Genomic DNA, 24276 nt, shown 5'->3' with positions numbered 1-24276 from the left:
TGTAATATCATTTACTCATTTTAATGGCTTCAAAATAAAATCCAATCAAAATTTGTTGTACCAGAACTTGAAATTATCAGAACTGGTTATTATGAATTATCAATTCATAAAAAAGTACTTTTGGCCCATGTGATTGCTCTTAAATCTTCACTTAAATTAAATTAATTAGTTAGTTTTTTTTCTTAATGATCAAAATGTTATGTTTACTTGTAAAGATTGTTTCAGTGTATTTTGATCACATAAACAATATACAGAAAGTTATTTAGGAGAATAAAATACTACACAAAATAAAGAATTTATTTATTTATTTATTGCTGTTCTAGGTGTGCTTCCATCTTGGTCAGGTCTCTCTTGAAAAAGAGATTTCAATTTAGTGTCCACATTTTAAGAGAGAAATGACAACTAATACTCATTTTATTTATATATTCGGGGAGGGGGGGGGGGGGGGATCTACGCAGTGCAAATAGAACAGACTGGTGTAGTTCTTCAGTTTACTTCTCAGCCACAGGGAGGCACCTAATAAACACTTAAGAGCTCCAGTTCCTTTGGGAGATGACAAGCCTGTCTGACAGCAAATATTACTGTTGTATTGTTGCAGTGTGTGTGTGTGTGTGTGTGTGTGTGTGTGTTTTTCAGTTTGCTGTCTGTATATCAGGTTTAGCCACATTCTTTATGTTATGCAAACTTTAGTTTTGACATTAGCATTGCTGTAAGTAACAGCTTAAAACAGTAGTGTGAGCTTTTATAACAGTGTACATGGTGCCAATGATGACATATAATACAAATAAATTAGACATTTTTGTGAAACAGCAATGATGCACTTTCTGTCCAGAAGCACAAGCCTGTGGTGCGAGGTCACACCTGAACAGATCTGCATCCAACAGTGCTTTAACCATTAATGCAATTAAACAAAACAAACAAAAACAGTGATTATAATAAACCAGTAATAGTATAATTAGTGCTTTTTACACACGAAACACAACAACAGCTGTCTAAAGGCACTTTACATTATAAGGTAAAGACCCCACAATGATACAGACAATTTAACACAGTAGTCTGTTTGGATAGACTCCCTTTTGGAGCCAGTCTCAAAAAAGTTTCTTCTGGAAAATCACTAAATGAAAGTAAAGAAAAAAACATCTCTTATTAATCTCTTATCACATTGCTTTTTAAAGCTACTAAAGTATTTTTAGAGTTACTTTTTACGGATTTACTCATTGAAATTGAAATGTCCCATCCTTAATGGATAAACATGGACACTGGTGGACATTAAAACACTAAATACCCAATTACATTCAAATGCACGTCCATCAGGAGTGACACATTTTTTTGTTTTTGTTTATAAGCCTTTATCCTTCTAACACATGAGAAGATGATGATCGCGTCAGAGTAAATTCTGCTTCTCATCAATACATTCTCATTGGGAAAAATTAACATACCAAATATAGTTATTTATGTATTATTTGCTTAAAGTACTGCTAAACCCAAGAACAGCCTCAAGCAGCTGCTGGCATAACTGTAGACTTTTACTTTATATTTCTGTATATTATATTATATATTTATCTTTATATTTAGCATTAAACCAAGTAAAACAGGAGATACCAGCAGCAATGAGCTTATGTGACAGCTATGTGATGGAGATTGGAGGATCCAACAGAATGACATCATTCACTGCTAGGTAGACATTTTTCGGCTCCAGCTTATCTGTGACCATAGCTGAAATCTTCATGCTCTCACAGTCCACCATGTGCTCATGGTACACCAAGAAGGGGAATAAAAAAGGGATGGACAGATCTGGAGCAGATAGAGAGAGAGGTTCATAATTGTTGCTGTGTCTCATATGACCTACAGATGGATTCATTTTCACGTTTCACTGTCAATCTGGTATTGAGCTATGTCTAGTCTAAGAATTAAACAAAGTACTTGTGTCCAGAGACCCACCTTTCCCAGGCAGCAGTGTCCCTTCCTTCACCTCACTCTGGATGTTTTCAACCGGTGAGCCATTGTATCTCATGGCCTGGACGCTGATTTTGATGGACACAGGCCTGGCAGTGCTGCTCTCACTGTTCAGCACCAGCTTCAGACTCACGTCCTGACCGTCCTTTGGCTTGGATACCTGCAGCACCACAAATAGTGTAATAAGGTATGAGTTCTTGTGTACCAGGTGTAATATGCATCATGTTTAGCTTCAGATTTTTTAGATTTTTTGTAGGTAATGTCCATTGTTTGTTTTTTTTCCAAAAATTAAAGTCCGACTAAGTTGTGTGTGTGTGTGTGTGTGTGTGTGTGTGTGTGTGTGTGTGTGTGTGTGTGTGTGTGTGTGTTTGTTTATTCAAACTGCATTTAATATAAAGAGCATGAAACACAGCTAGTTTATAGCCTTTGGCTATTAATGGTCTGGGGTTCATAATCAGACTGTGATCAGTGTGTTTCATGCCTTTTGTATGCACAAGAAAAAATTACAAAATACAGTTTTATCATCACAGCTGTTAGCAAGGTTTGATGTCATCTTCAGCTGCAGTACAGCTCATATCCAGTTTACTTTTATTGTTTCATACAGTGTGTGTGTTTACATTACTCAGACATGAAAAGCTCTACTTTAAAGTATAAAAAGCGATTGATGACTGTATGATTCTCAAACTACATATATGAGGGAGAACATTTCAAACTGACATGGTGGATTGGATGAGCTTTTATTCGTTAACTGATTTGGTTAACTTATTCAAAATAAAGTAAAAAAGGTCTATGTCTAACAGTTAGACATAAAATTCACACTTTGAGAGAAAAGTAAATATTAAAATACTAATGAAGTGATACAACAGGAACTCTGAAATGTGTGTGTGTGTGTGTGTGTGTGTGTGTGTGTGTGTGTGTGTGTATAAGCCATATGAGCTTGTGTCATCTTACCAGACACTGTCCTTGGTCTCTTTCTCTCTGACCCCATAGTCAGCATGGTACACATCAATGATCAGATTCTTGTTGCTGTCATGAGCTGACTGATAGTTGGTGACCACACGGCATGGGATGCCCAACAGACGCATTACTGGAACCACAAACACAAAGAAAAAAAAGTCAATGAGAAATTTCTCAAATTGCACATTAGTTTTTCATTTTATTTTTAAATGTTGTTGTTCTTATTGTTAAGCCACTAGCTGGGGTTGCACTCCCCCAGTGATGGAAAGTGTCAGGAAAAGACAGATGACAGAACCACATATAACCACATGTGGTTATTTTAGTTGTTTTTGTACTCCAATTTGCACTAAGCACTGTGGCCATTCTCTTCTGACCTCTTAAAACAGGGCATTTTCTCCCAGAAACTTGCCGACCATTTTCTATAAAACAGAGATGTTTGTGTGTGAAAATCCCAATAGATCAGCAGTTTGTGGGATACTCAAACCAGCGATTCTGGCATCATCAACCATCTCACTTCAAGTCATCATCTTTCCTTCCTCATTCTGATGATTCATTTTGAACTACCATGTCTGCTTTTCTATGTCTACATGCCTAAATCAATTTAGTTGCTGCCATGTGATTGGCTGCTTAGATATCTGCATTAACGAACAGTCTATCAGATGTACCCAGCAAAGTAACCGTTTAGTGCATGTAGAACTAGAACCCTGTCCGGCCATAATGGAGTTTGTGTTACTGAGCATGTATACCTGAACACATCACGCCAGCAAATACCCAGCACTGTCCATATTTGACTGGGTGGCAGCCGATGTTGTGCCAGCGCTTCAGGATGTGATAGCTGCCAGACCAGTGAGAGGGTTCATCCCCACCCCAAAATGGACCTGCCCACCGTCCCCCCAGGAAGCCATATTCATCTCCACTGTTGATCTGGAAGAAAAAAGGAATGCAAAGTTCTCTCTCATAATGTGATTTATACATGTGAGCATTGTCCCCTCTCAAAATGACTGTGAACCATTAGTTAACAGCAAGCTATATTTCCTATATAATGAAAACAGGACCATTTATGTTTGTTGGCTTCTTTGGCCAGCTCTCAATTTGTCGTATAAATAATACTGGAAGAGCTGTTCTTCTGGTTTGCCAAGCTGCTCACCGTAAAATAAACTAATGAATGAAAAAATTAAAATGTACTTCCAACAACTTGTTATAAATTATGTCAAAATATATAAATTAGGGGAAAATACATACATCTTCCTTCCTTCTTATTTATCCCTTCTATCTTCACATCTTACTTATTTTCTTCCTTCCTTTAATTTACTCTACTTCTAACTCCCTTTTTCATTTTTCATTTCCTTCCTTCTTTCTATACTTTTTAATTATTCCTTCATTTTATATTGCGTTCGTATTTTACCCTAATGCCTTATATTTTATGTTAAACACTTCAAATCACCTTCTTGCAGAAATGTTCTAGGCAAATGACACACGGAGCATATATCCTACCATGGCGCTGACCACACGGCTGAGATAGATGGGGTTACAGTGAGCAGAAGCATCCTTAGCTGGGTTTTCCAGGTGCTTTGGGTTGACATCTAAGATCTTCAGACAAATCTTTGCCATGTCCTCTTCAAACTGGACAGGAAGAGAGCAGCTTATCTTAAACTGCAGGGTTGTAGGTTATTACATAGAAGATTATTATCATGATTTTAAAAAAAATATTTATACCTGCCCAAAGTCCCAGTGAATAGATATGAGGTAGTCTCCACTTCCTTTGTAGATTATGCCATGTTCATTCATCACATACTCCTGTGTCTCTGCCTCATCACAGATAGACACTGAATCATCTAAAGAGAGACAGGGATCTGGGTAAAAACATGAGACAGGCAGATCAGTGATTGGTAGTTGTTGTTTTTTTTGGGGTTTTTTTTTAATGAAAACCCATCAACAGATGAACAGTGTTGATGGACAGTTAGTCAAACAGGTGGGCAGACAAAAAGATAACAAACCTACCAGGACACCAGGGATTGAAGAGCACTACCAGATTTGCCAACAGTGTTTCCTCGTCCCTATATCTGGTAGTTAAGTTGTACTCTCCGATTGGAGCGTCAGCTGGAGGGGTAATGGTCAAATTTAAGGAGCCTGTTAGTGGATAGGATCTCTTCTCCAGCTCCACCTTCCACACTGCCTCTGCTGACGGTGAACGCTGGATTTTGTCAGGGATACCAAAGCATGACTTTGTCCCGAGGTCCTCAGATGGATTTTCTCCTGTAGAGAGGATTCACAGAGATCAATAACATAACAATACAATACCTTCAAGCTACTAATTTTAACCAAAGAGTCTACATGAAAGATGTAAAGAAGAAAAACTGAGTTATATCTGCATTATTTCTAATGGCCAGCAGGGGGCAACTGCTTAAAAAAAAGTGGAGTTGCAAAGAACAGTATAAGAAAACAGCAATAAGTAAACACTTTTCTAATGAGTTTATACTCTCAGTTCCTATGTTCAAGTTTTACTGAATCCAACAAAATGTTCCTGTTATACGTTTTTTCTTCATTATCGTCAAAAACAATGATAAGCTAGATATGTTTGAGGGTGGATCTGCTCTGTGATTGACAAGTCCCTATTAGAAAAGTACGGTTCCTCAGTCAGTTCCCTTGACATGTTAGACAAATCAGGGCTTTAAAACAGTGGTCCATAAACTGGTCAAAGATGTCACACCGGCCGGGTCCAACAAGCAGCCTGGGATCATCTTGAGAGAGAACAGAACAAAAGGCAGCCAAAACCCAAAGAAGAGGTTTGAATGCTCTTCAGAAAACCTGGAAAACTAATATTGAAGACTATTTACAGAAATTTAATGAAAGCTTGCCGTAGAGAGTTCAGGCTTCATTGAGGAATGGAGCTGGAACCTGATGCCAGCAAAAGACTGAAAGGTGTGTACCCAAAAAAAGAAAATCAACTGTCATATCCAACTGTGCTAGTTGGCAAACGCCTTTAAGTAAAGCTTAGATTACTTATAAAAGAGCCTTTCCCTTACCTGTCACATCTGGGATTTTCCTCACCCTTATAGTCTGCCCCACCCTTATTGGTTTCACCTGTTTTTATTATTCTTGATCTTTATTTATTTTTCTCTTTTTTAATTCGATCATCTCATTAATAAAACCCACTTTCTGCTTGGAATACCTGATTCTGGTTTTGTGTATTTGAATCCTCTTTTTAAAGTATACTATACTACACGCAGCCTGTGAGCAAGCACTTTTGTAACAGTGGGAAGGAAAAACTCCCTTTTAACAGGAAGAAACCTCCAGCAGAACCAGGCTCAGGAAGGGGCAGCTATCTTTATTAGGGGAGGAAGACGAGTCAAAGACACTTTGAATTAACAATTCATTCTAATAAATCAATTGTTAATTCAACATTATAAATTAAACATCCATGGTTTCTGTCAGTTATTCAGAATGACAGGGTGTTAGTCTTAGGCATGTGTTCAATGATAAAAAGAAAATTTCCTTTCTCAGCATGGTTATACGCTTTTGAAAAAGTCTAATAAAAATGGACTATTTAATAACATACAAACCTGTCACTGCAGTGATGGTGAGTGGGTAAAAGTCAGGCTTGAAAGGTTCTGTCAGTTCAACTTTGACGGTGAACGGCTGGCCTCGCCTCACAATCAGCTCCTCCTTTGAGATTTTTTTGGTGTGATGTTCAGTGTTGTTGGTCTCACAGTTGAGATTCACTCCTTTAAAAACTGAGACTTAAAATAAAAAGAAAAATTATACAAACTTTAGTTTTGTGCCTCAAAAGGGCAGGGTAACAAATAAACACAATGCTCGTGTGTGATGTAAGCTCTCTGGAGAACTGCATAAAGAAGTCTGCCAATCCTCAGCTGCATTTGTGAATTTTGTAACTGCACAAAAATGATCATCATGTAGCTCTAACCAAAACTGGTTAGTGTCATATCCAGAGGTTGTCTTTTGAAAATAGATGTATGAGTGCTGCCAGGCGTGGAGGATCAGCCTGATGGCTGTCGTCCATGAAGAAAGCCTCTTCTAAAGATAATGCACAAGAAGGCCCGCAAACAGTTTGCTGAAGACAAGCAGACTAAGGGCATGGATTACTCGAACCACGTCCTGTGGTTTGATGAGACCAAGATAAACTTTTTTGGTTCAGATGGTGTCAGGGGTGTGTGGCGGCAACTAGGTGAGGAGTACAAAGACAAGTGTGTCTTGCCTACAGTCAAGCATGGTGGTGGGTTGTCATTGTTTGGGGCTGCATGACTGCTGCTGGCACTGGGGAGCTACAGTTAATTGAGGGAACCATGAATGCAAGCATGCACTGTGATCCCCTTCCTTCAGAAGGGGGGGGGATCACAGTCCCCATCATAAAAAACTATGGTGGGGACTGTATATTGGGCCACATTAGTGCAATGTATTATACTAATATACCTGTGAATTATCAATGAGTAATTGTTTTAAACTAATGCATATTGTACTTTAATCAACAAGAGTCTAGATACTGCATAAACATCTAATCAAGTGTTTGTGCCCACTGTGTGATGCTTCCAGGCATTTCCTCATTTTAAATCACATGAGTAATCACAAACTGTAATCCACAAGTTACAGTCAGGTCTAATAATCACACCTCTTGTAGTGAAGTCATGCAGTGGGTTTGGTTTTTTCTTTGTTAGCAGGATTACTCAAAAAATAGATGGATTTATTTATTTTAATTTTTTTGCAAGAGGTGAAGTTTGATCTAGCTTAAAAGTGATTAACCTCTGCAGTTCATCCAGATTTGGATCCATTTTTGGCAAGATTCTTTACTATTGTGAGAATTGGACATGTAATCTAATATCTTTATAAAAACAAACTGAACCACAGTTAAAATTGGGAAACTCCTTATAAAGTTCTCAAGAAAATATTAACAACACGTCCAGATTCAGATATTTGACTCTTGCACTTTTACCTACAGACCGTGGATAATGGACAGAACAACATAAAAAACTATAATCTGTGTCTTTCATCCCTCAGTTTAGTCTGCAGTTTAATATCAATTCTATGTTTATAGCACCATTTCACAATAACAGGCATCACCAAGTACATTGTGAGGTACAGACCTTACAGCAGGGATGTCAAACTCATTTTACATTGTGGGCCAGCCCACTTTGATCTTAAGTGGGCACAGCAGTGAAACTCTTCTTTATGTTGGTAACTAAAGTAGTTATGCATTTAATCACCGAGACATTTTAATATAAGAAAAATAAGAAAAATCGCGGGGGCAGCAGCCGAACTAGAAAAGCCCAGACCTCGCTCTCCCTCGCAACCTCCTCCAGCTTGTCCAAGAGAAGACCGAGGTGTTTCCAGGCCAGCCGAAAGCGTGTCCTTTGTCTGCCACGGAGCCAACTCCTGGTGGGACATGCCCAGAACACCTCATGCAGGAGGCGCCCAGGAAACATCCTCGTCAGATGCCTGACCCACCTCAACTGGCTCTTTTCAATGTAGAGGAGTAGCGTCTCCTCTCTGAGTCCCTCCCAGATAGCTGAACTCCCCCTATCTCCAAGGGAGAGGCCAGCCACCCTTCGGAGAAACCTCATTTCCGGCACTTGTGTCTGCAATCACGGTCTTTCGGTAAAAGCTTATAATCATAGTTTAGGTTGGAGTCGTAGATCAACCAGTAAATCAAGAGCTTTGCATTTACACTCAGCTCTCTCTTGACCACAACGGACCAGTGCATCACCAATCCATCTATGGTTCTCCTGCTCCTCTCACTCATGAACAAGACCCCAAGATTCTTAAACTCCGTCACTTGGGTCAGTAACTCGTCCCTGACTGGCAGTGGGCACTCAGCCCTTTTCTGGCTGAGGACAATGGCCTCAGACTTGAAGGTACTGGTGCTGATTCTGATTCTCACCGCTTTACACTCGGCCGCAAACCCCTCCAGTGCGAGCTGGAACCCACCACCTGATGATGCCTACAGAACCACATCATCCACCAAAAGCAGAGGTGAGACCACCCAAGTGGACAAACAGAATCAGTGACAAAGGGCAGCCTTGAAGGAATCCAGTCCCACCTGGAATGAGTCCAACTTATTGCCAGCTATGCAGACCAAGCCCTTTCAAGCCCCATCCATCTCCCATAGAACACCCTGACAGACATGGTCAAATCCCTTCTCCAAGTCCACAAAACACATGTGGACATGCAGACTTGATTTTACACAATTTTATTTCCTATTTGGTTTTTGCACTATGAAAAAAGACTAATTTGACTTTAGACATACTGTACAATCTGGACAAAAATAATTGTCATAAATTTGTACTTAAATTTATGTGACTATTACATATATTATTTTTTACAATATTAAATCAACATCTAGTTACATTTAAACTACATTTACATTGGTTAGTTTAAAGATACCTTTCAGTTCGAGGTAACTTTAAATTTACAAAAAACCTTTGTTTCAGGTCACAAAAACATTATAGCCCCCTACAGATGAAGCAGATGGCACATGTTATCGTGAACCATATATTTCACATCTTTCTTAGTGTTACCAACTCTTGAGGGCAATATCAGGCTCCTTAGCCGCTAAATTCTCCACAGTGCTCACCAGTTACTGGTGCTGAGCAGACAAACCCAATATGACAGCAGTAAAAGTATGACAATTCATTAAAGTTGAAGCTAGACAGACAAAGACAAAGTAAACAAACAAAGTAAAGACTCCTGTTTCAGGAAATACATTGATCCATGAACTAAAAAGTGTAAAATCTGGTATGCTTTAGAGTTTTAGTGATATGCAATTTGCATGTTGCTCATTAAACCTGGTTTCAAAAGCTAAGATGGTGATAGCCACAATGTTCAGCATGAGGCTGGTTGCATAACAGTGTCACTTTTCCCTCTGAAATGACTAACAACTACTTTCTGCATTAATTAGGGTAGACAAACCCTTACTTCCAATCGGTGCCCACACCCTGCATTTCACAGAAAAAAATTACGGAACCTGTTAGAGGTCTACTGTTGTTTTACTTCCAAGAACTGAGACCTTTCAAACGTGAGACAGGTAACTTTGAGTCTTTGTTCCTCAAAATTTGTGTCCAGTGGTTGTCCAGTAAACTAAAGCTTTACTTATTAAATACTATCTGTGGTTCTCCATCTGGTTCATTAATGTTAATCCCCTTTCTACAGAGAAACTGGGTTGTAACCGCTGTAAACAATCATGTGGAATCTAAGCTAATAGAAAATTGAAAAAAATTAAAACCTTGAACACCCTGGCACTGCTTGTGTCATGTCTTAGCATGCAGTTCAGCTTCTTAGTTGGTGAATGTAGTCACGCATGAATAGGATGCAATTAGCATGAATCATCTAAAGCTGACTAACCAATAATATTGCCTAATGTTGTATCAGACTATCCCATCTCTCTTTTGGTTCATGTTGACTGACTCAGGCTTTTCACGAAGACCTCAGTTGCTGATATTGGCCAGACACACAGCTCTACGGAGAGTCATGCTAGTTCCAGACTTCTTTCATCTACAGATGATGGAGGCCACTGTGGTTGTTGGGGCTGTCAGTCCCGTAGTAATTTGGATTTCATGGCTTGGTTTGTTCTCTGATATGCAGTGTCAGGTATGGGATCTTTTATAGACAAGTTCCAAATCCTGTCCAGTCAACTGAATTGCCCACAGGTCGATTACCGAAGCTGAAGAGACGTCAGACAGATGATCAGTGGAAACAGGGTGCACCTGAGCTCAATGCTGCCAACTGTGTCATGGCAAAGGCTGTGAAAACTCATGTTATACTATTTATTTATTTAAAATTTATTTGCAAGAATTTCAAGCAAACTTTTTATGACTTTGTAATTACGGAGTATTGTGAATTTAACTCATTTTGAAATGAGGCTGTAACATGATGAAATATAGGAACAAGTAAAGCATTGTGACTATCAGATGCACTGTACAAATAATCCCTGAGATCCAAAAACTCTGCTCTGAAGGCTGAGGGTGAATAGAGGGGCTACACAAAAACCCAATAAATGTCCCCTTAACCCCTAGTGTATCATGTTTCAAACACACAGATTTTCTGTGAGTTTTTGAGACTTCTACATCATCAGTGTGATTTTTGTCATGTATGGAAATTAAAATTAACTTAAAAAAAAAAGTCAGATGGTCCAGTCTGCATTTTTACAAAAAGTGTAATTTTCCTCCAATTATTTTATATTTTAGGCTTTAAGGAGATATATGGATTATTTAGTTATTCCAGTACTGTCAACTAAAAATAAAAAAATCAGTTAAACTGTATCTTTTAAAAGTTTAATATCAGAACATTCCACTTGTCGTTCAATAAGGACCTGGGCTGTGAACCATACCTATATTTCTGTGAATAAGAGGGAAAATTGCTAGATGACGACAGTACAAAGCTTCACGGGACTTCGCACACCAGTTGGTGGAGTAACAGTGGCATTTTCCCCCTAAAGGGACTCACATCTACTTTCTGCATAATTTTGGTAGACACACCTTTCTACAGTGAGAAAAGTAACCTTTCGTTTCCCAGTGTTTGTGCGCTCTGCTTTCAGACCTTATCCACTTGTGGATAAGTGCATTCACGTTTTTTCTTAGCCAACTGTATCCCTAAGATCTCATCAAAACAAGTAACTTGACACATGCATAACCTTATTTTTGGGCAAAGTCACCAAACATTTTAATAGCATTTTAACTTAAATTTGATCTGTAATTCTTCAGACTGTTTTATGTCTCTGTGACCATCAACATGAAAGTTATATTTCATTCCCCATTCTTTCAGGTAGAGGATTCAAAAAGAGTGATTTTGTTTTATTTTGCTTACATAATCTGTTGATGAAGCTGTTCTTTCATTTTAACAGAACTGAAAATGCTGTTTATTTGAGTAAGTGAGATCTATGACATGTTATTTTATGCAGATTACATTGTGTTCTCACAAAAAACAGTGTAAGAAGTCCCACCTCTTAATTATTTTTTTCTTTTGCACACATTTATACTTGTTTCAAAATCCATAGCATTTTTATACCCCCCCCCCCCCCCCAAAAAAAAAAAAACAACAACAACAAAAAAACCCAAAACAAAACAACAGAAACACGCGTAACTGCACAGATACACTAGCTTTCCTGCTGAATGAGGTCTTTGGCTTTCTGCAGGTTGTGATCGATGGCTCCATCTAAGAACTGAACCCAGGTCAGTTCTGACTCCCCACACACGTGACTGGACCTGAACAATGATAAACAGAGTCAATAAAAGAGCATTTTCCTCTCACATCACTCATAGAAAGAAACCAGATTGTCCAACATTGATGTGAACAAGTCATGTTCAGTGTTCATGCAACCCGAAAAGATGTAACACAACATGATCAGATAAGATCAGATTCTCAGAAACTCCACCCACCTCTTTCTCAACATTCTCTAACACACCCAACTACTTTCCCCGAGGGAAACTGGTTGACAAATTAGACCAGGCACAATCTGCTTTCCAGTTTTATTTTCATGTTATGTTGTAGTGTCACTTAATGTCTAAGAACATTTTGTTTTGACTGTAGTGACTCTTACCTGATGATTTCCAGAACTTTCTTTAGAAGTGCTGCTAATTTACACACCTGTTGAGAAAAAAAAACAATGTCTTTATTCAGGTTCTACGTTTATATATCATGAAGAGAGAAAGAAATTATTTTATCTCCTGCTGAATTTTTAAGTTTGCCAACTTACAAAAGAACATAGAGACTCTCGGCTGCCTTTGGATCATCAACAAGCTCCTTTCATATAGTTTTCGACTGATCCATCACCTTTTTCAAGATCATCCTTACCCCATGAAGCAAGATTACTTTATAACTTTATGTAATGTGTTTTTTCTTCTATATTTCTCATTCTCATCATTCTGTCTCTCTTTATTAAAATGAAACTACCCTAAAAATGAAAGACTGTTCATTTGTTTGTAAGTAAGCAAACTTAGAAATTCAGTAGAGGATCAAATAAATAATTCCCCAACTGTATAAATTCAGACTTGAGTCCCCTCTAAACACTCTGTTTCATAACATGTTTTTTTGGATCAATACGAGATTGGACATCCTTAATATCGTCATCTCAGGCACACAGCTCTGACTCTAATCACAGAAGTCCCACTCATCTACTGTCCAAACCTTTTATTTGCAAAATGTGGCCAATCAGAAGAAAGTTGCGATAAAAGCAGTCATAAAATAAAACGATTTGTTTTTAAACAGAGGATGATCTGAGAGGCTACACCACAGCCCATAATATGATAAATAAAGACTAGAAAGCGAAAATTTCTGAAGAAATTTTAAGTGTGCCTATGCCACCGCTAATCAGTATAGTTTGCCATTCAAACGGCTACAGAGAGCAAAACTCACCGGAGCAGCCATTCTCCACCATGAACTATGGTAAAACCAAACACCGCTCGCGCCTCACAGATGACAGCTTACAGTTTTGTGTAAAGATGAGGTGACTTCGTACAGCCCCAATTTGTAGACGCTGTGCGCAGAGGTTCATAAGCAGACCCGACAATGTTTGCATGAACACACTTTGAAGCATTACGTTATGGACCACTTTTCACACATAGTTGCTGTACCCACACAGCCGGCTGTAGCTTTTCATCTCATAGCCCGACACATACACAAAAAAAAACAAAAAAACAAAAGCAGAGAGAGCACAGACTTTACACCTGAGAGGCGTGATTGCAGATGCCGCTGAGGTGGGTCCACCTCCCCTGCAGCGGCACTGCAGACCACGCCCTGCCACACACATCAAACACGTAAAATAAATATTTATGCACTTTTCATTCACTTTTTGTTTTTTGTTATTTTTACACAGTGTTCTGAATGATTAACAATGGTCTACAGCCAATCTTGTGTATTATTATACAAACTTTGGTTGTAAGATTCAGATAACTATTTAATAAAAGCTAAATATTTTATATGAGAGTAAGAAAGAAAAGTATATCTTTGTCTCATACTCTCATCAGACAATACTTGAACCTCTCAATAAACAAAATATTTGCTCGGCTTAAATGACAAACCGCTATTTTACACAGTGGAACACTTATTTTTAAACAAAACCAATGCAGTTCGCCACTGACAGTGCTTACCTTTGCACATCACAGTAAACACTGAACCAAGATGGCGCCCACGCGAACGAGAAATCTGAACTACGGTGTCCTGCAGAGGACAAATGGTCAAAATTGCTAAAATTTACAACATATATGCAGCTCAACAGCGACACCTTGTGACTTATTCCAGTCACTACCTTACATATACATAAGTCTTACCTGACATTCAGTTCACCGGACACTCATACTGAATCACCAGCCCATATAAATGAAAAATAAGTCCAGCAGCCAACCAAGAGTCATCACGAAAGACTAGGGGTGACACGACAGCGTGAGCGGGCCTGGGTGTCAGCCAGCCCAGCCTGGGTGTCAGCCAGCCCAGCCTGGGTGTCAGCCAAGCCGCGCTAGCCAGCTAGCCGCCATGCGGCGGTGAAACGAGAGCGTGAGCCGGCCTGGGTATCAGTCAGCCCGGCCTAGGTGTCAGCCAAGCCGCCCTAGCCAGCTAGCTGCCATGCGGCGCTAGCAGTAACATCGTGAGAGATATGGGACTTCTTGATAAAATATGGGACTTCTTGATAAAACGAGCAGATATTTGAAGTTTACACCCCTACATTCTCGCCTGAAAATAGGGGAGGCTGTCATAAAGTTCAAAATCAGTAACTTAGCGCGCACAGCTGTATAGAAACTCCGTTGTGCTAGCTAGCACGCAGTACAGTTATTGTAACTGTCAGCACAACGAAAATAAACTACACCTAAACTCGGTTTATATCTGACCCAAATAGAGTGCAGTTAATAACGTCTTACCTGAAATTCAGTTCACCAGCCGCCTCCTTCTCCTGCATTGGGTTTCCCTTATCCACGATTGAGCTCCGCGTTAGCCACCACCGGTCGATCGGTGTTTCTTTCCCCGCATACGAGGGGAAGAGACATATACCGGTGGCTAACGCGGAGCTAGCTAGCCACCGGTATATGAACAACTCAGTTAGTTTTCCACATCGACCAGCATCATCGGCCCATATAAACGCAAAATAAGTCCAGCTAAGACAAAGACTGTTTGCGGAGCGATCGGGGGTGAAAGGAGTTAGAGACGCCTCACTGAAAGCCAAGCCTGGGTGCTTTTGAGCGAAGCGGCGCTAGCTAGCCGAGCTAGCTAGCCGGCTAGCCGGCCGGCCAAACTAGCTAGCCGGCTAGCAGCAACATCGTGAGAAATCTGTTGCTAATATGGGATGTTTTGACAAAACGAGCAGATATTTGACGTTTACACACCTACATTCTCACCTGAAAACCAGTCGATCGGCGGCCGCCTCACATGTTTCTTTCCCCACATATGAGGGGAAAGAGACACATACCGGTGGCTAGCTAGCTCCGCGTTAGCCACCACCAAACAACTCAGTTTTTCCTCATCGACCAGCATCATCGGCCCATATAAACGAAAAATAAGTCCAGTGTGAAACAGTCGCTTGGCGAGCGATCGGGTGGTTTAGCGAGTGTCAGCCTCTTAAGTTTAAGACAAGCCCGGCTGCTTTTTAAGCGACGCGGCGCTAGCTACCCAGCTAGCGTCAGTACACAGGAACTACTTCCGGTAGTTATACAAAATAAAAGCGTCCACAGGGACACAGCGGCCGCCTCGCATTACTCCCGACATACCACTAGAGTGAGCCAGCACACCACAAATGAAGTTTTCTTGTTCTCCATTCATTTCAATGGGAAAAAACTTGCATTAAAATATTCATATTTAAAAAACTATAGAAGTAATAAACACCAAAAGTCATAGCAACTCATTCCAGCTCCAGCCGCACACAATGATATATCATATGTGAACCTTGTCTCAAAACTGTGGGGCGAGTTAAGGTCCAAAATTTCAGGCGGAAAAAGAATAATAATAATAATAATAATAATAATAAATCCGAGCAATAGTAATAAGTGTGCCTTCGCATAGGCACACTTAATTATAACAGGCCCATTTAAAAGTGTAGTTCCAATACATTTAATTTGCTGTTTAGTAAAAATACAGTCTGAGCTGTGTTCAATACTTTGGAAAAAGAGTGGGAACTGAGAAAATTCAGAAGCACAAATATACTTTTTAGGAAAGTCAAGAATATTCCTTCTTGACCACAAAGAAATGCTCATGCCCTGTTTATATTAACATTTCTTTGTTTGCTCTCAGTGTTAGCTTGTGCAACTGCAGAGTCATAAAATGATCGCTTTTCATGATTGTCAGACATAACAGATTAAATGCTGCTCCCTTATACGTCAAACTTTCTTTCACAAAATGCATGAGGTCATCAGGAGGGAGGGGCAAGCTAGCAATTTTTAGAAAACTGTGTAAGCGGGCAACAGTGGACAAATGGTAGTTTCTCCTACCCATTTACAGCAGTACATATCAGAGCAGGTGGGGGGGGGGATTTTCAGTTGTTTGGCTCCCTGCGATTCTTTACATTATCTATATGCTGTCTTGTGAAAAAGCAAGGCAGTGAAACAGCGATCAACTGAAGTTAAAAGCTTTTCTGTGCACATCTGACTCCACTCCCCTGCACTCTTGTCACTTTACATACCAGCACAGTTCACATAAATTACACAAGCAGATCAACACCACAGGCCTGGAAACAGCATGACACTCTGAGCAATGATGTTACAACCCGAAGTAAGCTGACTCTAACCAAATATTTGGAGATTTTATAAAAGGTCCACATTTAAAAAATGAAACACTCAGATCACTCAGCTTTTTCAGGTGGCTGACTTTGTGAACTTTTGATCAGAGCTGTAACCAAAACGTTCTTAATCCCATTGGATGAAAGTGTGTCTTACATTGGTTTCGACGCCATTATAATCCATGGGGGGGTAGAGACAAAGGGCCAGATCATCAACGCTAAGGAGAAAAGACAACCAACGACAAAGGTGAGTCTGCATGACTGTGACATCATTAAAACTTGCACCTTAATTATGACCCCAAACACACATTTTGATTTGCATAAAAACTATGGAAACCATAATTATTTATATAACATATAAGAACGTCTGCATTAGCCAAAGAAGTATAAGCATCCAGGGTCTAACTGTTAGAAATTTTGTGCTGTTTAGTTCTTTTTGTTTCTACTAGTGTGAAGTCTTGACCCCTGTGTGTGTGTGTGTGTGTATGTTTGTATGCATGTGCCTACCCAGGGCTGATTTCTTTGCTGATATCAGCCAAGTCGTCAAGCTGTGACACGTTCTGGGGAGTGCTGAAGTCACCGTTGGATTTGACAGCTGATTTAAGTTTCCTCAGACAAGCTGCTGCTGCTTTTATCAGTCCCTGGCACGCACCAATCACCTGCCGATCGTTCTCTGACCAGTACATATCCTGGTTGCCTCGGGGTTCATCTCCGTCCTGGTCATCATCGAGTACGTCGTTGAATGGGTCTTCACCCTCAGCTAATGCCTGATGGGATTTGATAGGCAACATATTTTTGCCATTACAGTTCTTATGAGAGGTGAAACTAGACCAAAACCATACCAGAATATAAACATATTCAATTTTGCTGTAAAGTTGGAGTCTATGGGGACTGACTTTCTTTCATCAGCCAGCTTCAAGTGCACTTTCTGGCACTGCTGGCTTTATTATTATAAAAAAATACACAAAGAAAACTTCTAAAACTGAACGAATAATAATAATAATAATAATGATAATAATAATGTTGAAATAAAGGCCTAGTTATAAACACCAGAGCAAATATGAAATTCACAGTGTGTGTATACCTGTTCAATTTCCTCTATGGCATCTTTCACAACTCGAACCTCACACAACAGAACCACGACCACTGCTGCCTTATTATCTAGAGAAGATCAATACACCCATTATTAAAACCTTGTAAAACTTTGAGCAAAATTACCAGTTAAAGACTAGAATCCTATATCAATATTTAAAGTTTTCTTATTTTGTGTATCAGCTAAAACACTCGTCTGACGGCAGATTTTTTGATCACTTAACTGTGACGCTAAAAATTTGTGGATAAATGTACTTTCTCTGTTTTAATGTTTCTAACAATCCAAAAATGAATATAAATGGATATAAATGGATATAAATGGATAAAATTCACACCTGTTCTTTATTAAATGTAGACATTTTGGTTTTGATGAAATAGCTTATGGCACTGATACACAGACTGGGAGTTAGACTGGGAGAAAAACATCCCCACCTGCAGGCTTAATGGTAATACTGCTATTGCTGTCATAATCAATGTAAAGGCATATAAAGCATTATCAAAGTAAAGATATCTCCTGCTTCTAATATTAACATATAACTTCAAAGCAGTGGCGTTCCGTCAGGCCAAGCACATAAAACACACAAAAGTAAAGAAATCTCTGTCCTTTTATGTCACAGTGCTGTCATGAAGCCGTCTTGTGGCCACAGCTGGCTATCACCGCTTAAAGCTCCACTTGTTTCATAATCATAGGAAACTGCAGCTGTCTCCATTTTATTAGTTTATCTGTCTCAATTAACAATGACTGGAGCCGATTGGCCACCTTTTCTCTGGTGGTTTGCACATATGCATTGTGGATAAACCTCAGATCTTTGACAGCGGTCACTGGGTCCACTTTCACTGCTCTGGGATCAGTTACAATCTGCACGCCCTGTGGAAACAACTAGCATTGGCAAGTAGACAGGTTCCTGGCATTTATCATCATAGTTTCCTCTTGCTAACCAGCTTGGCCAACATGTTTGATATAGAGATAGAGAAGATGAAGAGTGAAAAAACTGTTAATAATGCCTTTAGTACATTAGATAGGAAAGCTGACCATGATGGAGAAAGGCAGACATCTCTGACTATATCTAGTCTAAAAAAACAAGCAAAACAACCAGGTGCTGGCTCAGCTAGCACTGTATACTTAAAAAAAACCCCAACTTGTAGGGTTGTGTTTCCGAGCTCATGAACAACAGTTTGTTTTTGTTTTTTCTGCAATATGTGGTCCTCACAAGACAGCCACGACATGCTTGATAAAATATGATGCTGAACATTAAACTTAAATATGAAATATTTTAAATAAGCTCAACCTTAAAGATAAGCAGCAATAATACTAATCAGTTTAACAGTGACGTGGAACACTTTTCTGCAGAATACTTATTTTTACTTTGATACTTCATGCATAATTTTTCCAAATTTATAGTGTTTCATTGCTTCTTTTCCTAAAACCCCACTGTTTCAAAGTATCATAAAACAACTCCCTGAAAGGCTGGAGTTAAACATCATTTTACTGGTTTGTTTTGTTTTGTCTTTGTCAACGGACCTTTTGACAACTGAGGGAACTGGTCGCAGGCAGACCACACTCCTCCTGTTGACATCAGCTGTTCCTGGCTGAGGCTGGAAGAAAGTGTTGGAAAGAGAACGAGGAAGAAGATGATAAATTAAGAAGAAAATAAAACAGAAAGGGGAATATAAAGAAAATACCTTACAACTTACAGTTTAAGCCGCTAATCAAACGCGGCTTAAACATGTTAACGCTGTCATCACAATTAACGCGATTAACAATTAATCCACCTGGAGCGCAGACTGACTCAAAATCCCTGAAATGTCTCTGTCACAGCATTTCAGGCAGTTTGTCCTAGCTTTGTCGATTCTGCACTCCAGATGGGTCTGCACTAACACCGAGTAACCCCTTACACGGGTGCATTAACGCATTAATGCGGAGAGCACTCATTTTTTTAATCACGGGATTTCCCCAAGTCCTATTTTGGTGCTACCTGTTGATTCTAAAAATTATATTTTTTACCCATTAAATGTTCAGAAATGACAGAAACATGACAGATTTCTGAAAAATATGGTCGTACAAACTCAGTACCATTACTACATCTGAACCATGTAGTCACCAGCCAGGAGAGATCCGGTTAAATCTCACTGTGAAACAGATCGTTTAATTCACCTTAAAACTCATGTCCTTACATAAGTAACTGTAATATGCAGAATTTGTTTATTTTGCCTGGTGTGATTTTTATATTCTGACAGATTTCTATCATGGAGGAACGTAAACCATTGCAAACAAATAACACCAACAAACAACAAAATGTCGGCATCGATGCAAGCCTTATGCTATTTTCTTTACCTTGTTGTTTACCTTGTAATCATTGAAAGACAAAATTAAAATTTCCCAATTTCCCAGGTCCCACATGTAAAACTCTGGGTTTGGTGTCCATACCTTTCTACAGGTGAGCTCATTATGACCTCTACCAGTTGTGCAACTCCCTCTAGAACCTCGACAGTAGCATCTCTGACCAGTCGGCGCAGAGCCAGCCCTGAGACACCGAGAGAACAGAAGGTCAAAACACTCTGACACTGAAGTCGCAATAAAGGTACAGATCTACATGTATTTCAAATCAACTCACAACACAATAAATGTTGACAGCATCAGCATCAAGAAAGTTACAATGACTGTTTCTGTACATAAGTTTTATTTTTTAGTTCGCAACCACTGAATCACACTTGTTCTATTCAAACCAAATGTGAAGTGAAGTATTTGTGCCATGTGATCACACAGAAATGGCTGTAAGTTCAAAAATGATGTTACTATTACTTAATTCCAGTCTCTGGTTGTACTTTGGAGGTTGCAGTGGCTAAAAGCGGTGAATAAGTGGGTAAGGACGCATCAATCTTCTCCAGTCCGATTCAGACACCTCAGCTTCAGATACCTACTGATACCAGTGTTAAATTATCAAGCTGTACACTTGAATGTAAATGGCCTGTATTTGTATAGCGCTTTACACTACATTCAGTCATTCACACACACACTCACATTCACACACCACTCTAGGAAAAGACTAGAAATCAATCTGTATACTTAAGGCAATATCAGGTTAAACCTAAACTATTCTTTCCTAAATTTGTCAAATATAATGTGACACATAAATGTATCCACGAATACAGTTTGCTTGATTTATATTGCATGATTTTAGTAGTAAAATAACAAAAATATATATTTATGCTATTTATTTGTGAGACTTTAACACTGAGCTAAAGTGTCAATACTGCTGTTGCTACATTGGATATACTTTCTTTTTCCCCCCTCTCACTTTGTCTCACTGTGAGTGGAACAGAGATGCACAGTGTGTCCTTAAAAAGTCTGAGGAAACAAGACAAATAGAAGACGAGTTTGCCTAAGAGAGTTCAGGCTGTGCTAAAGAATAAGAGGGGTCATACCAAATACTGACTTTGATGCTTGTTAGAATTATACGAACTGTTTTTGCCTCATTAACTGTATTGCAGTCTATAATTGCACATTTCAATAAGTTGTTCCTATTTTCCAAAAAAATAGGGTGAGTGAAGACTTCTGTTAGTACTACCGTAGTAAACACAGAAGCGCGTCGCACTGAAGTAAATAGATAAGCCCACAGACGGGCACTTGCTCTGGCTTTTGGAGTCTGGATTAGATTGACAAGTGTATTGCGATATTCTGGCATTGTGAAATGGTCCAAAAACCTGAATGCAGTGCAACATATTCACCTCGCTCGTCTGAATACAACATAACTATTCTGCTGTTCACAGGGTTTTACCTTGGCTCTTAGGTAGCCAGTAATACACTGTGGACAGTGTGAGGATGCTCTTCATGATGGACTCTGCCAGCTTCTCTCCATCCTGGAGATTGTGGAGGAAAAACAGACAGAAAACAAATGATGTAATGGTCTTTAGAAGGTTTATGTGGAAATTCAAGACCCTGAGATACATGACAATAATTTATGGCTCCAAGTAAGAGCTCAGCTCACATCATCATCATCATTTCTTATTTTTACACTATACCAGACTTCAAAACAATCTGTTTATCAGCTCAGTGAGAAACCTTCATGATTAAAGAAATAATCTGACCTGTTGTGATGGCAGAGGAGGTTTGGAGAAGGCCAGGCTGAGTTTAGTGGCTTCCTGGGACACTGCCTTCACTGCCTGATCTGTTGACACAGACAGTTGCATCATGTAACAACAAGACCATGAAGGAAGGAATTCTCCTAATGCTTCTTTTCTTTTCTTTTTTTTTTAATATCAAATGAGTCATTGCAAAAACATTATAAAAACGATGCAAATACATTTCTCACAAAACATTCACTGTAACGAGACATGAACATCATCCAGTTGTCAAAGGATGTTCAAAAGTCTAGGAGCTGAAACAGCAGCAAGAGATCATGATACTCAACTCAAAGTGTCCCAGAAGTTGGAGAGGTTGAATGCTCCATCGGACTCGTTTGATTCTCCATCTGCGAAGGAAAAAAAATGTTCTAAATTCTTGGTTCTAGTTCTTAAGCTAAACTGCAGAGGAGTCTTCTTCTTTTGGCTGCTCCGTCGATCATCTGTCTCCATCTCATCCTGTCCCTGCATGCTCTTCTGTCATACCAAACCTTGGCATGTCTTCCTTCACTACATCCATGAATCTTCTCTGTGGTCCTTTTCTCCTGCCTGGCAGCTCCATATACAACACCCTTTGCCTAGGATATTCCATATCCCTCCTCTGCACATGTTCAAAGCATCTCTGCCTTGCCTCTCTAACTTTGTGCTGCTCAGTCTGATCTGTCCATCTGATGTACTTATTTCTAATCTTGTCCATACTGATAACTCCAAAGAAATTCTTAAACTCTGCCACCTCCAGCTCCACCTCCTGTTTTTTCCCCACTTTAGTCCCACTGTCTCCAACCCATACATCATAGAAGTTCAAACTACGATCTTGTAAACCTCCCCTTTCACTCTTGCTGCTCTCCCTCTGTCAAAAGATCACCCATGACACCTCGTCTCCAGCCTGCTGGAAATCTCTTCTTGTGCACTGTCTGTTGTTTTGGATGGTTGACCCCCAGGCCTACTCATCTAACCTTCACTACCTTTACTCCTTGCAACTTCACTGTTATCAAAGTGCAGAGAATTATTTTCAGTACAAACAATTATTAAAATAATTTATTCTTTAAATAATCTAATTTCAACTTCTGAAAAAGGAGAATTAGCTTCTATTGCTGTTTAAAATCACTGTGAAATGGATAAGTGGTCAGAAAATAGGATTTAAAGACAACTCCATGGCACAAAAAATATTTCTTTCTTACAATCTTTATTATTTAAGGGTTTCTTGGGTTAAAGCTGTCAGTTTTGATCAGACTCATCTTCTCAAGTGTTAACAGAAGTCAGTGCATTTCTGTGTCGTTTCTGGACATTACTTTGGAGAAAAAAAACAAACATATTTGGGCTTTTATATACTGGGTTTTCTTCAGAGGGAAGACCAAAACCTCCCATGTACAGAAAAACACGGACCTCATACTAAATAATTAATAAACTAGATTGAAAAATTCAATAATTAAATGATCAACTACAATTAGCTAGCCACTGCTTTGGACATAATGAAATGTCTGAATATTTTGATGACGACAACAAAGTAGGTGTTTTGGATTTATGGCAGTAACTAAAGGGCCACTTAGGGCTGAGTGGCGCTTTAGTTCCTGTCTGTATGTTTGTCTTGATAAACATTTTTTTTTCGTATTAAAATGTCTGATATTGTCCATTTTGTCATTTTCGTATTACAGATTTACACTTTTGTAAAAGCAAACCTTTAAGTATTCTTATGTCCTGCACAAGCAGTTGTTTTTGTTCACAAAACTGACTCATGAAACACACTCTATCTACCGAGTAACACTGATGTCTAATGTCACATTTAGGTCAGTTAAGATGAGGACAAGATAATATAACTGAAAAAGCAAGACAAAAAGCCCCAACCTCCATTTTCTACAAGACCTGGGAATACAAACCTGAATAAAAGCGAACATGAATTAGCAGCTAAATGTAGCTGGGTCACGTAATAAAGTGCCAAATGTCTTTATCGCTGTATGTTACATTAGTTAAATCCCCGTCTTTGTCTGCTAACAAACAGCAGTCAAACTCGTTAACTGCTGCTAAACTCACGAATCGAGTTTAACAAACAGTTAAACTCGTAAATCTACAACAGTTAACAATAAAGTTTATACCAATGTTAGCACATATTTTAGCACATATATTAGCACGTTTAGCTAGCTTGACATAAGCTTTTATGGTTAAGCAGTTTCATTTGTGACAACACAGACAGATAATGTGGCGCAGTTACCTCTGACTCGGTCTCGGATACAGTTGATGGAGTTAACCAGATTCCGCAAAGCCACTTTTCCACCACAACTATCAGCACTCATGTCGCCAGAGTTTGTGGATCGTGTTACATGCGTGTTGTGGAACTACATAAGAGGAGCCCGTTGATAGGGGGACAAAAATAAATGAAACAACGGCGCCGCCGCCTGCTTACCCGGCTGCCATTCAGCCAGGAGTGCAGCAGAGGGCGCCAA

General features: G+C 39.3%; 1 protein-coding gene and 1 pseudogene across 2 annotated transcripts; both read right to left on the bottom strand.

Annotated features, from left to right (window-relative positions):
- Positions 1–294: 294 nt before the first annotated feature.
- Positions 295–9085, bottom strand: LOC146574760 (protein-glutamine gamma-glutamyltransferase 2-like; annotated as a pseudogene). Its single transcript, XR_014892590.1, has 11 exons — positions 9050–9085; positions 8594–8866; positions 8202–8301; positions 6477–6653; positions 4915–5169; positions 4630–4748; positions 4408–4536; positions 3660–3837; positions 2908–3043; positions 1942–2116; positions 295–1794 (listed from the first exon to the last, which is right to left on the bottom strand). The product of XR_014892590.1 is annotated as a protein-glutamine gamma-glutamyltransferase 2-like (transcript).
- Positions 9086–11555: 2470 nt separating this feature from the next.
- On the bottom strand, positions 11556–24224 carry ccndbp1 (cyclin D-type binding-protein 1). Its single transcript, XM_085274669.1, has 11 exons — positions 24045–24224; positions 22126–22185; positions 21803–21882; positions 21493–21574; positions 20142–20238; positions 19236–19309; positions 17706–17782; positions 17129–17388; positions 16779–16839; positions 12461–12507; positions 11556–12125 (listed from the first exon to the last, which is right to left on the bottom strand). The coding sequence occupies exons 1-11, from the start codon at positions 24124–24126 to the stop codon at positions 12017–12019; spliced, it is 1029 nt and encodes a 342-aa protein (XP_085130795.1). The 5' UTR covers positions 24127–24224; the 3' UTR covers positions 11556–12016.
- Between the last annotated feature and the right edge of the window lie 52 nt (positions 24225–24276).

This window comes from Mchenga conophoros, linkage group LG5, assembly GCF_057382185.1.
Source record: "Mchenga conophoros isolate Kocher_MC1m ecotype Shallow Benthic linkage group LG5, M_conophoros_male_GT1.1, whole genome shotgun sequence".
In the NCBI taxonomy this organism is placed as follows: domain Eukaryota; kingdom Metazoa; phylum Chordata; class Actinopteri; order Cichliformes; family Cichlidae; genus Mchenga; species Mchenga conophoros.
Note: the sequence above shows the minus strand (reverse complement) of the source record. Positions and strands in the feature narration are given on the sequence as shown.

Bases quoted from the DNA above. Each gene is read 5' to 3' on its own strand.
- ccndbp1 (XM_085274669.1), bottom strand. From the start codon at position 24,126: ATGAGTGCTGATAGTTGTGGTGGAAAAGTGGCTTTGCGGAATCTGGTT. The intron at 21,883-22,125 runs GTTGAGTATCAT...CTGTGTCAACAG, and splicing joins CAACTTCTGGGACACTTTGA to ATCAGGCAGTGAAGGCAGTG. The intron at 17,783-19,235 runs GTCCGTTGACAA...GATCTTCTCTAG, and splicing joins GTTCCCTCAGTTGTCAAAAG to ATAATAAGGCAGCAGTGGTC.